Raw genomic sequence first — 14,221 nt, forward strand, 5'->3', positions numbered from 1 at the left:
GAGAGTTATACTTACCAGTCGAACAGCCAACCACTTACCAGCTTGGCTGTGACGTCACCTCTCGATTTCGCACCCCTCCATCTTTGTCTGCAGCTGGTTGGGCTGCTCTCTGGGCCTCCATCTCCTACTCTCGCACTCCTTATCAGCTGCTCTAGTGTCAGCACAGGTAGGAAAAACAAGACAAAACAGCACCTGCAACCCCCACTTGCCTGAACTCAACCACTGACCAAACTCACGAATGCCACTCTTTGTTGCTGCAGTTGAATGATAACTTCCTGCAGTCCACAGCTTTCTTCTTCATTATCAACCACACAGCTTATTTTTGTATCATCTGCAAACTTCTTAATCATACCCCTCTATATTCAAGCCTTGACGTATAGCACAAAAAGCAAGGTACCTAGTACTGAGCCCTGCAGAACCCCACTGGAAGCGTCCTTCCAGTCACAAAACCATCCACCAGTATCCTTTGCTTCCTGCTTCTGAGCCAATTTTGGATCCAATTTGCCACTTTGCTCTGGATCCCATGGGTTTTTACTTTCGTGACCAGTCTGCCATGTGGGACCTTATCAAAAGCTTTGCTAAAATCCAATTAGACTACATCATACGCACTGCCCTCATCGACCCTCCTGGTTATCTCCTCAAAATTCCCTTCCCTTGACACGACCTTCCCTTGACAAATCCATGCTGACTGTCCCTGATTAATCCGTGTCTTTCTAAATGTAGATTGATCCTGTCCTTCAGGGCTTTTTCCAATAATGTTCCCACGACTGAGATTCGGCCGACTGGCCTGTAATTACTTGGTTTATCCCTTTCTCCCTTCTTAAACATTAGCAATCCTCCAGTCCTCTGGCACCACACCTGAAGCCAGGGATGGCTGGAAAATTATGGTCAAAGCCTCTGACATTTTGTCTTTTGCTTCGCTTAACAGCCTGGGATATATTTTACCCGGGCCTGGGGACTTATCCACTTTCAAAGGTGCTGAACCCGTTAAAACCTCTTCTCTCACTATGTTTATTTCATCTAATATCTCACACTCCTCCTCCTCGATAGCAGTGTCTGCATCGCCCCTCTCTTTTGTAAAAAGAGACGCAAAGTATTCATTGAGAACCAGCCTCCACACACAGATTATCCTCACGGTCTTTAATAGGCCCTGTCCTTTCTTTAGTTATCCTCTTATTCTTAATATAAAATGACGGATTCTCTCCCATTTAATGGACTTTCGGTCCAACGTCAAAAAAAAACGAAGTGCTGAAAATCAACGGAGAGGCCGCCTCAACGATCCCGGCGGAAAAATCTTAAAGTAAAAGGAAGTGCGCCAGCTTTCTGGTGGCCCTGAATTTCGCACCCACTTTCTTTCAAAGGCAGACTTACAGACAAAAGGAATATTGTAACTTGTTAAACATTCAGTCAGGAAAACTTGTACACTTTCACACAAACAGAAATTGCAATATCCTTTAAGGTTCCTTTCACTCAGTAAACTTGAAATTTATTTTTCTCGGCACAGAAACTGGTCGGTTCAGTGTCGCTTTCAATATTAAGTTTCTTTTTTTTCCTTCACCTTTTAAACTGTCGTCTCAGCAGCTTTTCCTGACACCCCAATTCCCTGTTTTTTCTCCTTTTGCTGATTTTTCAGATGGGTTTGCCTGCAGCTGAGATCTTTTTCCCTCTCCATCTCCCACTGTCTCTCCTGCTCTTTCTGCTTCTCCTCTCTCACCTCACCTTTCCTATAACGTTCATCTGCACCTTCTGTACAGAACTAGGACACATAGGCAAGTAATCCCCTTCCTTTCTCTAACGTAATTTATCATCTACGTGTCCCTGAATAAACTTCACCAGCTCTTCATAAAACGATATCTCACTCGTCAGACATTCTGACACTAACATTTGAGTACCCTTAACATTCAACTTACTTAACTCTTGGTCTAACGCTTCTTGAACACTAACTCATTTTGACATCTTTGTGTACTTTTGATTACTGGTGGGTGATTAGATCTCCTACAGGTCCATTAGGTTACCTCCCTAAGATCTGTGGTTGTGCACCCCAACAGACACAGAGGTCCTCTGTACACCAAAATAAACATTAGTCATAAGCCCTCGTGGTCGCTAGATTTGTAGGAGGATTTAACCTCAAACTTAATGATTCGGACATGACTACATATTGGTAATGGTAGATGTTTTATTGTTATATCGCAGAAATCAATTCAGTCGGCAAAGACTAATTTTAACTGACAGTAATTACAGTTGCGAAGGATATGAGCAAATTCAGTCACTGGACAGTGTCGCGTGCAATGTCACCGTTATTTCTTTGATCCGGTCTGGCAAAGAAGAGCGTTAGCCTTTCCCCAGCATGGATTCACTCCTCAATACCACTGTACCAGAGAGACGTTAAGAGCATTTGGCTAGTGTAACTCCATCTCTACAGGTACCATCATCCTCTTCTCTACATCTGTACATCCCAGGTCAAACAGTACCTGTTTTAAATCTCTTCGTTGAGGTCAGTTGACTCCTCTTATCCAATCATTTGTGGCAGATACAAGACTTCTAGATGTTTCCCCATTCTCTTGCTCTGGGGACAGTTCCATATCTGGTCAATCTAAAAGTGGTCACTCTGATGCTGTCTTTGTATGTTCAATTATGTAGCCATTATCTCATTTTAACCTGTAACATTACTTTTACAATAACAGTACGCAGCTGCAATGGTAATTGTTGCAAAAGCTCGTTGTAACCCATTCCCATTCTGCAAAAACGTCGTTGAACCATGCACAGTCTGATAATTTCTATATAAATAACTTGTCTGGACCTTGCATGGTCTGACCATTTCTGTAAAAACTTGTCTGGACTTTGCACAGGCCGATAACTACCAACAGTAATGTCTCATCAGCAGTAAAGCAAGATACATTTTATAATCAAGCTTAGTTCATTTAATAATCTTACAAAAGCAAGGTTCACAAATGTTAATACATTTTATAACCTCACAATGGTTGCAAGCACTTCAACCTTCTCTTTTGCACTCATGTGCTGGGCTCTGCTATCATTGAGGATGGGGATATTCATGGAGCCTCCTCCTCCCGTTAGTTGTTTAATGGTCCACCACCATTCACAACTGGATGTGGCTGGAATGCAGAACTTTGATCTGGTCCACTGATTGTGAGATCACTTAGCTTTGTCTGTAGCATGCTGCTTCCACTGTTTAGTGTACATATAGTCCTGTGTTGCAGCTTCCCCAGGTTGGCACCTCATTCTTAGGGATGCCAGGTGCTTTTCTTGGCATGCTCTTCTGCACTCCTTATTGAACCAGGGTTGGTCCGCTTGCTTGATGGTAATGGCAGATTGAGGGATATGCCCGGCCATGAGATTACAGATTGTGATGGAAAACAATTCGGCTGCTGCTAATGGCCCACAATGCTTCATGGATGCCCAGTTTTGAGCTGCTAGATCTGTTGAATCTATCGCAGTTATCATGGTGGTAGTGTCACAAAACATGATGGATAGTGTCCTCAGTCTGAAGACAGGACTTTATCTCCACAATATCTGTGGTCATGGCTACCAATGTTGTCATGGACGGATGCATCTGCGACAGGTAGATTGGTGAGGACAAGTTCATGTGGGTTTTTCCCTTGTGTTGGTTATCTCACCGCCTGCCGCACTCCCCGTCTGGCAGCTATGTCCTTCAGGACTTGGCCAGCTCGTTCAGTAGTGGATCTACCGAGGTACTCTTTGTGATGGACATTGAAGTCTCCCACCCACAGTATATTCTGTGCCCTTGCGTCCCTCAGTCTTCTTCCAGTGTACTAAGCTTAAATAAAGAAGATTATGAAGGTATGAAGGCAGAGTTGGCTAAAGAGGACTGGGAAAATAGATTAAAGTGTAGGACGGTTGATGAACAGTGGCATACATTTAAGGAGATATTTCACAACTCCCAAGAAAAATATATTCCAGTGAGGAGAAAAGAGTGTAAAAGAAAAGACAGCCATCCATGGCTAACTCAAGAGAGAGGAAGCAGGGAATTATAGACCGGTCAGCCTGACATCGGTAGTGGGTAAAATGATGGAATCAATTATTAAGGATGTCATAGCAGTGCATTTGGAAAGAGGTGACATGATAGGTCCAAGTCAGCATGGATTTGTGAAAGGGAAATCATGCTTGACAAATCTTCTGGAATTTTTTGAGGATGTTTCCAGTAGAGTGGACAAGGGAGAACCAGTTGATGTGGTATATTTGGACTTTCAGAAGGCTTTCGACAAGGTCCCACACAAGAGATTAATGTGCAAAGTTAAAGCACATGGGATTGGGGGTAGTGTGCTGACATGGATTGAGAACTGGTTGTCAGACAGGAAGCAAAGAGTAGGAGTAAATGGGGACTTTTCAGATTGGCAGGCAGTGACAAGTGAGGTACCGCAAGGTTCTGTGCTGGGGCCCCAGCTGTTTACACTGTATATTAATGATTTAGACGAGGGGATTAAATGTAGTATCTCCAAATTTGCGGATGATACTAAGTTGGGTGGCAGTGTGAGCTGCGAGGAGGATGCTATGAGGCTGCAGAGTGACTTGGATAGGTTAGGTGAGTGGGCAAATGCATGGCAGATGAAGTATAATGTGGATAAATGTGAGGTTATCCACTTTGGTGGTAAAAACAGAGAGACAGACTATTATCTGAATGGTGACAGATTAGGAAAAGGGGAGGTGCAACGAGACCTAGGTGTCATCATACATCAGTCATTGAAGGTTGGCATGCAGGTGCAGCAGGCGGTTAAGAAAGCAAATGGCATGTTGGCCTTCATAGCGAGGGGATTTGAGTACAGGGGCAGGGAGGTGTTGCTACAGTTGTACAGGGCCTTGGTGAGGCCACACCTGGAGTATTGTGTACAGTTTTGGTCTCCTAACCTGAGGAAGGACATTCTTGCTATTGAGGGAGTGCAGCGAAGGTTCACCAGACTGATTCCAGGGATGGTGGGACTGACCTATCAAGAAAGACTGGATCAACTGGGTTTGTATTCACTGGAGTTCAGAAGAATGAGAGGGGACCTCATAGAAACGTTTAAAATTCTGACAGGGTTAGACAGATTAGATGCAGGAAGAATGTTCCCAATGTTGGGGAAGTCCAGAACCAGGGGACACAGTCTAAGGATAAGGGTAAGCCATTTAGGACCGAGATGAGGAGGAATTTCTTCACCCAGAGAGTGGTGAACCTGTGGAATTCTCTACCACAGAAAGTTGTTGAGGCCAATTCACTAAATATATTAAAAAAGGAGTTAGATGAAGTCCTTACAACTAGGGGAATCAAGGGGTATGGTGAGAAAGCAGGAATGGGGTACTGAAGTTGCAAGTTCAGCCATGAACTCATTGAATGGCGGTGCAGGCTAGAAGGGCCGAATGGCCTACTCCTGCACCTATTTTCTATGTTTCTATGTTTCTATGTTTCTATGCCTCTTCCTTGGATCTAACGCTATCCTTAATTTCCTTTCTTAGCCACAGTTGAGCCACCTTCCCTGTTTTATTCTTACTCCAGACAGGGGTGTACAACTGTTGAAGTTCATCCATGTGATCTATAAATGTTTGCCAGTGCCTATCCACCGTCAACCCTTTAAGTGTCATTTGCCAGTCTATTCTAGCCAATTCACACCTCATACCGTCGAAGTTAGCTTTCCTTAAGTTTCGGACCCTGGTTTCTGAACTAACTGTGTCACTCTCCATCTTAATAAAGAAATCTACCATATTATGGTCACTCTTCGCAAGGGGCCTCGCACAACAGGATTGCTAATTAGTCCCTTCTCATTACACATCACCCAGTCTAGGATGGCCAGCTCTCTAGTTGGTTCCTCGACATATTGATCAAGAAAACCATCCTTAATACAATCCAGGAAATCGTCCTCTACCGCATTGCTGCCAGTTTGGTTAGCCCAATCTATATGTAAATTAAAGTCGCGCATGATAACTGCTGTACCTTTATTGCACACATCCATTATTTCTTGTTTGATGCTGTCCCCAACCTCACTACTACTGTTTGGTGATCTGTACACAACTCCCACCAGCTTTTTCTGCCCTTTGTTATTCCGTAGCTCCACCCATACCAATTCCACATCATCCAAGCCAATGTCCCTCCTTACTATTGCATTAATTTCCTCTTTAAACAGCAACGCCACCTGCCTCCTTTTCCTCTCTGCCTATCCTTCCTAAATGTTGAATACCTCTGGATGTTGAGTTCCCAGCTTTGGTCACCCTGGAGCCATGTCTCTGTGATGCCAATTACATCATATCCATTAACTGCCATCTGCGCAGTTAATTCGTCCACCTTATTCCGAATACTCCTCGCATTGAGGCACAGAGCCTTCAGGCTTGTCTTTTTAATACATCTTGACCCTTTAGAATTTGTCTGCAATGTTGCCCTTTTTGTTTTTTGCCTTGGGATTCCCTGCCTCCACTTTTACTCTTCTCCTTTTTATCTTTTGCCTCTGTCTCCCTTTTATTTCCCTCTGCCTCCCTACATAGGTTCCCGTCCCCCTGCCATATTAGTTTAACTCCTCCCCAACAGCACTAGCAAACACTCCCCATAGGACATTGGTTCCGGTCCTGCCCAGCTGCAGACCATCCGGTTGGTACTGGTCCCACCTCCCCCAGAACCGGTTCCAATGCCCCAGGAATTTGAATCCCTCCCTTCTGCACCACTCCTCAAGCCACATATTCATCTGAGCTATCCTGCGATTCCTACTCTGACTAGCACGTGGCACTGGTTGCAATCCTGAGATTACTACTTTTGAGGTCCTACTTTTTAATTTAGCTCCTAGCCCCCTAAATTCGTCCCGGAGGACCTCATCTCGTTTTTTACCTGTATTGTTGGTACCTATGTGCACCATGACAACTGACTATTCACCCTCCCTTTTCAGAATGTCCTGCACCCGCTCCGAGACATCCTTGACCCTTGCACCAGGGAGGCAACATACCATCCTGGAGTCTTGGTTGCGGCCGCAGAAACGCCTATCTATTCCCCTTACAATCGAATCCCCTATCACCATAGCTCTCCCACTCTTTTTCCTGCCCTCCTGTGCAGCAGAGCCACCCACGGTACCATGAACTTGGCTGCTGCTGTCCTCCCCTGATGAATCATCCCCCTCAACAGTACCCAAAGCGAGGTATCTGTTTTGCAGGGGGATGTCCGCAGGGGACCCCTGCACTACCTTCCTTGCACTGCTCTTCCTGTTGGTCACCCATTTGCTATCTGGCTGTGTACCCTTTACCTGCTGTGAGACCAACTCGCTCAACGTGCTATTCACGTCATTCTCAGCATCGTGGATGCTCCAGAGTGAATCCACCCGCAGCTCCATTGCCGTAATGCCGTCTGTCAGGAACTGCAGACGGATACACTTCTCGCACACGTAGTCGTCAGGGACACCGGAAGCGTCCCTGAGTTCCCACAGAGTACAGGAGGAGCATAACACGTGTCCGAGCTGTTCTGCCATGACTTACCCTTCGAATAACTTAATTTGGCAACAACAATGCTAAAGGTTACTTACTGATAAAGAAAAGAGATCGAAAAACTGCTTACCAATTACCAGCCAATCACTTACCCCCTTGGCTGTGACGTCACCATTCGCTTTCTTTCTAATTCTTTTTTGCCTTCTCCCTGCAGCTGCACCAGCTAGCCTTTATAGGCCTCTGACCCCGGACTCACACCTCTCCACGACCACGAACTCCCGCTGCCTCTCGCGGCCTTTATAGGCTTCTGACCCCGGATTCACACCTCTCCACGACCACGAACTCCCGCTGCCTCTCGCGGCCTTTATAGGCCTCCGACCCCGGACTCACACCTCTCCATGACCATGAACTCCCGCTGCCTCTCGCGGCCTTTATAGGCCTCCGACGTCCCCAGACTCTTGCCTCTCACCGACCATGAACTCCCGCTGCCTCTCGTGGTCTTTATCGGTCTCCGACATCCCCGGACTCTCGTCTCTCATCGACCAAAGTATCATTTGCCAGTCTAATCTAGCCAATTCGCACCTCATACCGTCAAAGTTATCTTTCCTTAAGTTCTGGACCTTAGTTTCTGAATTAACTTTGTCACTCTCCATCCCAATAAAGAATTGTACCATATTATGGTCACTCTTCCTCAAGGGGCCTCGCACAACAAGATTGTTAATTAGTCCCTTCTCATTATATATCACCCAGTCTAGGATGGCCAGCTCTCTGGTTGGTTCCTCATTGGTCTAGAAAACCATCCCTAATACACTCCAGGAAATCCTCCTCCACCGCATTCCTACCAGTTTTGTTAGCCCAATCAATATGTAGATTAAAGTCGCCCATGATAACTGCTGTACCTTTATTGCACACATCCCTTATTTCTTGTTTGATGCTGTCCCCAACTTTACTACTACTATTTGGTGGCCTGTACACAACTCCGACGCGCGTCTTCTGCCCTTTGGTATTCCGTAGCTCCACCCATACCGATTCCGCATCATCCCAGCTAATGTCCTTCCTTCCAATTGCATTAATTTCCTCTTTAACCAGCAACGCCACCCCGCCTCCTTTTCCTTTCTGTCTATCCTTCCTAAATGTTGAATACCCCTGGATGTTGAATTCCCAGCCTTTGTCACCCTGGAGCCATGTCTCCGCGATGCCAATTACATCATATCCATTAACTGCTATCTGCGCAGTTAATTCGTCCACCTTATTCCGAATACTCCTCGCATTGAGGCACTCCTTCAAGCTTGTCTTTTTCACACGCTTTGCCTCTTTAGAATTTTTCTGTAATGTGACCCTTTTTGCTTTTTGCCTTGGGTTTCTCTGCCCTCCACTTTTACTATTCTCCTTTCTATCTTTTGCTTCTGACTCCGTATTATTTCCCTCTGTCTCCCTGCCTAGGTTCCCATCCCCCTTCCATATTAGATTAACTCCTCCCCAACAGTGTGCATGTGCAGAAGGGGATTGGGTGCGCATTGGTGGCACCGGGATACCGCGAGCATGCGCAAAAGGCCACAAAGATGTTCATCAGATACTCAGTGACTGAATATCGCAGATTAAGGGCTGCTCTAATTGATGAGTTTAACATGATCAAAGGAGCTGATTGGGTAGATAGAGAGAAAGTAATTGCACTGGCGGGTGAAGTCCTGAACAATGCACTTAGGGGCGGCTTCAATGGAATACAATATTAAATAACATGGATAAGGTAAGCCCAGAGACTAAGTCAATGGATGTAAATGGAAATTGGTGAAAAGTAAGCATGGAACAGAAATTTAAAAAGTGAAGATTTTGAAATAGTGTACAAAGCAAACCAACAGAGGCAAAAAAACTAGGTTGTTTCAAAATACAATTAGATGTCCTGATGAGACAATTAATGTACCAGATGGATGAGTTTCAGGTGAATTGATTCTACTCCCATTTCTTGTGCAAAGGAAACTGACCATTTTGCCTTACCTCAAAAAAGTGCTTGCAAGTATAGTCATAACCAAACAATGCAAGTCCCAACACGAGCTTTCTGGATTCAATACCCAGATTGATATAAGCGGACAGACCTAAATGGGCAAAAAACAACAATGATGTTCTTAGATTAACATTGATATAGGGCAGCTAGACCCTGAACATCTTATTGTACATACCTGATACAACCTGGTGATAAGGAGCATTTGACATTGCAAAACACTCATTCATAGTTTCCTCATGCATATCATAGGATTTCACAATCAAAAAGTCACAATGTTTTGCAATTGTAGCAAAGTCATAGCATTGGCCCTCTATGCAGTTTGGAGCCCAAGGCACAATAAATGTGATCTAAGGGCCAAAGAATAACACGAAGAAGTTAATTACTAGCACTTTAGGTTAACAAAATATTAATCATGTTTAGTACCTCATCATTCACCCAAATTCTTCCGACAATTTTTCTGTCAATTATCTCTCCTCTCCTCGAGGCATCAAGTTGTGACCAAATTGCAATCGCAAAACTACCGGCCATGCTCCAACACCTGATCAAAGTGATGTAAGAAATTGTGAATTGGAAGAAATAACTTGAGACCAAGATGTCCCTTCAGATTGGTGTTAGAATAAAGGATTCATTCCCTGGTACAATAGCCAAAGCGACTTGAACAGCGTGAACATCAATAACTGATAACAGGCAGCTCCAAACATCTGAAGGCCAAGAATGGAATGTCTGACTCCAACCTTGGGAGGATGTGAAGAGGGGGGTTTCACCCAAGAGTTGAGACAAAGAACCCGACATATAATAGGTTAAATGATCCTGTCCGTATCCTACACCAGGTCCATCCCTAAAAAGAATAAAAAAGAAAGACCCAGAAGGCATTTCAGGGCAGACGGTGAAGAAAAGAACTGTTCGTACCACCAGCCGTCTGTGCGATCGGGACTAATAACAACTATTTATCACGGTCGTAGGTCTACTATATCTGTCCTGATTGTGTGTTGTGTTTGACTATATTTGAACTATCAATTCATTTGCCTTATAACTCTTAAGACCCTTTGGGTATCTGTGAGTGACCTGTGATCCTGAATCTTACAGTGATCACATTTGATCACGTGAGGCCAGACATTAATAGGTCGAAATTCGCTACCAGTGTTTTTGAGACGGGGTCACCGCTTGAGTGCTGATTTTACCGCCTGGCATTAGGTGCTGGCTCTCACGACCAAATTCAGTTTTTACACCCAAAGGTGGCAGAGCAGCGCTGAAAAGTGGCGTTGCACACACATCCTCGGGCGGAGGCTCAGGAGGCTACCGCCATGCTCGGAAAAACAAGCGGAAGAAAAGGGAAGGAAAAGTAAATTACTAAAAGTTCTCTGATCCACACACACACATTTCCCCACTCTTAAAACTAATGAAATCATGCAGAAATAAATAAAGAGAAAAATGTACCTTCCTTTCTCGGCGATTCCCCTCATAACTGCTCTTGAACCACCACTTTTTTCAGGCTGTACGGCAGCAGTTCAAAGCAAATATTCCGACAGAGCCATTGTTTGCTGATGATGTCACTACGTGGGTGGCGTTAACTGGCTCAGTGTTGCCTCTTGGCGTCTCTGCCAAAGAGCCTACTCTATTTCAGCCGGGCCGTGGACGCCACTTAACGATGATGGGAGGCTGTTGCCGGCCGTTTGCCACCTACCGCCGGTGGTAACGGGCGGCATCCACAACCAAATATCGACCCCTGAGTGCTGGCAGGATATTAGACTGTGAGGGGAGGAGCAAAGCAGTTGGTGTCCTTGCCCAACATCTGCACTGCAGTTTCAGCGGGTGGTTCCAGATAGCAATCAAATGGTTCATTTGACCCAGTGGCATGAGGGGCAAATTTTTCCCTCCAATATTCCAGCTGCGAATGGACCATGGGCTAGACTTTCCACTTTTGTGCAGATCGCCCAAAAATGGTCGTTATTTCCAGCGTGGGTGGAAAAAATGGGTTTTGAGATTGCCGGATTATCGCCCATTTTCAAAAGCCGAACTTTCCATTTTTGAAAATGGGCGTTACCGCGAGCTAGCTGAAATGGGCGTTAGCGTTACATTTTTTTGACCTTCTGCCATAAAGTGTCGCTGACCAGAGCAACAGCATGGTAACGCTCATTTCCCGCGTTTCAGGAGGTCAGGGGTCATCATTACATGCGCAGAAGAGGAGGCAGAGTGAGAGGGAGCAGAGAGGAACTGAAACATGTGTGGGTGTGGTGGTGTGTGCTTGTTTGGCTGTTTTGGGAGGCAGGAGTGAGATTTACCAGCAGAAAAAAGCCTACTAAGCACAAAGACGGTAGTTGGCACCGAGTTTTTGTGGAACAAATAATATTTAACTTGGAAGGAATGGAGGAAGCGACCTAGCACAGTATGGAGACTGACGCTGGTGAAAACAGTGAGCTGGGAGAGGAACAATTGGGAGGACAAAAAAGAGCGAGGAAGTTCTCGGACGAGGCAAATGCATCCCTCATGCAGGAGGTCAAGTCACGCTGGGGTCAATTGACCCAGGGAGGGCATGGGACGCCACCCCAAAGGCCTACCAGAAGATATGGCCGAGATAGCTGAGGTAGTCTTGTCGATGACCAACGAGGTGCGTGAGGGCAACCAAACCTGCAAGCGACGGAACGACCTTGTCGGATCCACCACAGTAAGTATTACATTTATTTACATGTACTTATATATTTATATAATTGGAATTGTAAGTGTAATGAGTGATTAAAATCAGATGTGATGTCTTGCACTTATACCGGGAAGGTTACTCAAAGCCTGCGGTCACGGTGTATAATGATTACATCTGTCGGTTATGTGTTGTATCAGTCTCTGTGACAGTACCTAGCAATAATATCATGCAATGATCTCATGCCATGTCGTGCTGTTGTTACCTTTTATAGAAGTAGCTTTCGAGGAATAGGGCCGAGCAGAGGTTAACGTATGGGGGGGGCGACCTCACTGAAATCAAGGAGTGGATGTTGGCACTAGTGGGGAGCCACCCCCCGGTCGGTCACGCAAACAGCAGCAGAGCCTGATGTGATGCCACGTGAGTAAAGTATACACCATTGTGTGATGTAAAGTCAATAGATGCCACACACACTCATATCCGACCAATATTATATGATAGATGAATCATAAAATTCTTGTCTAAATAATGATGTCCTCATGAGAATCATTGCATTGCAGAATTTGGTGATAGTCATGAAATGTGATGTCTTGATGATCTTGATAGTGGTGTTTTTGTCGTGTATATGCTGTGTGTAGTGCTAGACTCACCATGTGCCCCTAGCACCCCCTTCTCCTCTAATAACCTCATTTATGTTTAGCAGCTCAGCCAGCAGCACGGCCCCAGGCAAGGCCACAGAGGCCAGAAGGTGAGGGCGCGGGGCCGGACTCACCGGACGATCCTCCATCTGGTGCTGAGGAGCACCGATACTCACCCGTGCACCTGCCGGGTCCCTTCTCAACGGATGACAGTGCTGACTTCGAGGAGCCTGCATCCCCAACTTCCATATTCCATTCGACACTAATGACATTTAGTACTCCCGCGGCCATTCGCACATCCAACATGGAGGTACCGGGCCCAAGCAACTTGCCACAGGGCGCCCCAGTGGTCTCCAGGATGGCGCCGACCAAGCGGAGGTTGGTTATACGTGGCAGGTCTGCACCACGAGCAGCAGATCTGAGCAGGGACATGGTAGACTTGTCCAGGAGGAGTGTTGACATAGGTCAGCAGATCCAACAAATAATGGGGGGCAAATCCCTCCAGCTGGCCAGCATGTCTGCCACTATGATGGCGTACATGCCACAGCTGGTGGAGGCCATGGAGCCAATAGCCAGGAACACTGATGGCGGAGGCCTCCCAGTGGTCCCGGAGCACGGCACTGCGCCCCAAAGTGCCGTACCCCCAATGCCAATGACACATGAGAGCCAGGACGAAGATATTGCTTTTGGCCCGGAGGACATTCCCACCTCGGGACCGTCCTCTCCCGTATCCGTCCAAGCAGCGGTTCTGCCGTCATCCCCCCCAATGAAGCAGCACCTGAGGAGCTCCTCAGCCAGGCTGCTTGGAGGCAGGAGGGGAAGGGGAAGGGGTAGAGGTGTGGAGTAGAAGTGGAGGGGGGAAAGGAAAGTGAGGTGCAGGTGTTGTCTTGGGCATATATTTATGTTGTTTGTGCTATTTTGGTGAGAGGTTCGAGGGAAGGGGTGAGGGGGCTATCTTGCTGGTTTGCATTTGTGTTCTGTGTTGCTGGAAATGGTGACCATTCGAATGATATAAATGTGATAAATTTGTTGTGAGGTGGGGAGAGGTGTATTTTACAGTTATAATTATGATTTCACACAAATGGTTGGATTAAATGTTTTATATTCAACATAACATTGTTGCACAGTGTCTCAGATAGCTGCACCATTACACACTGGTGATTCCTAAACATGAAAGGGTATAATTACACTTAACTTGAATCAACTTAAACTTTAACAGTCACCAAGGTGATGCACACCAGTGATGTCTGACCTGCACACCCAGCAGTGTTGCAGCTTTGTAAATAACCACAACGTTCTTTCATTTATGAGCTGCTGACATTAGTTTCCATTTTGTGGCTAAATGGGCGATATATGGGCATTATACCTCATTTCAGCGTTAAAATGACGTTAAGTGGGTGATATGCATGCAAAAATAACGGAAAGTCTAGCCCCATGATTTGTACGGCTTGCGTATTCACTGCCTTAACACAAGGCATTAATGAGCCGACACTTAAGAATTAAATGACAGCACATCAGGTTAGCAAGGTCTGT

The 14,221-nt window shown here is 45.8% G+C and overlaps 1 protein-coding gene across 4 annotated transcripts in view; it reads right to left on the reverse strand.

The window, feature by feature from the left end:
• Positions 1-2,158: 2,158 nt before the first annotated feature.
• Positions 2,159-14,221, reverse strand: part of LOC139268012 (di-N-acetylchitobiase-like) — a 36,981-nt gene continuing 24,918 nt past the window's right edge. For 3 of the 4 annotated variants that reach the window (XR_011593957.1, XM_070885978.1, XM_070885976.1), the window contains 2 exons: positions 9,409-9,506; positions 2,159-3,796 (listed from right to left, as the gene is read on the reverse strand). Coding sequence is in view for 3 of the 4 variants with exons in the window: in XM_070885978.1 (XP_070742079.1) it covers positions 3,703-3,796; positions 9,409-9,506 (192 nt within the window). In the remaining variant the exon portion in view is untranslated. The remainder of the gene's footprint in view (positions 3,797-9,408; positions 9,507-14,221) is intronic. The other variant, XM_070885979.1, reaches the window with a different exon arrangement.

Source organism: Pristiophorus japonicus, chromosome 8 (assembly GCF_044704955.1).
Source record: "Pristiophorus japonicus isolate sPriJap1 chromosome 8, sPriJap1.hap1, whole genome shotgun sequence".
Taxonomy (NCBI): Eukaryota; Metazoa; Chordata; class Chondrichthyes; family Pristiophoridae; genus Pristiophorus; species Pristiophorus japonicus.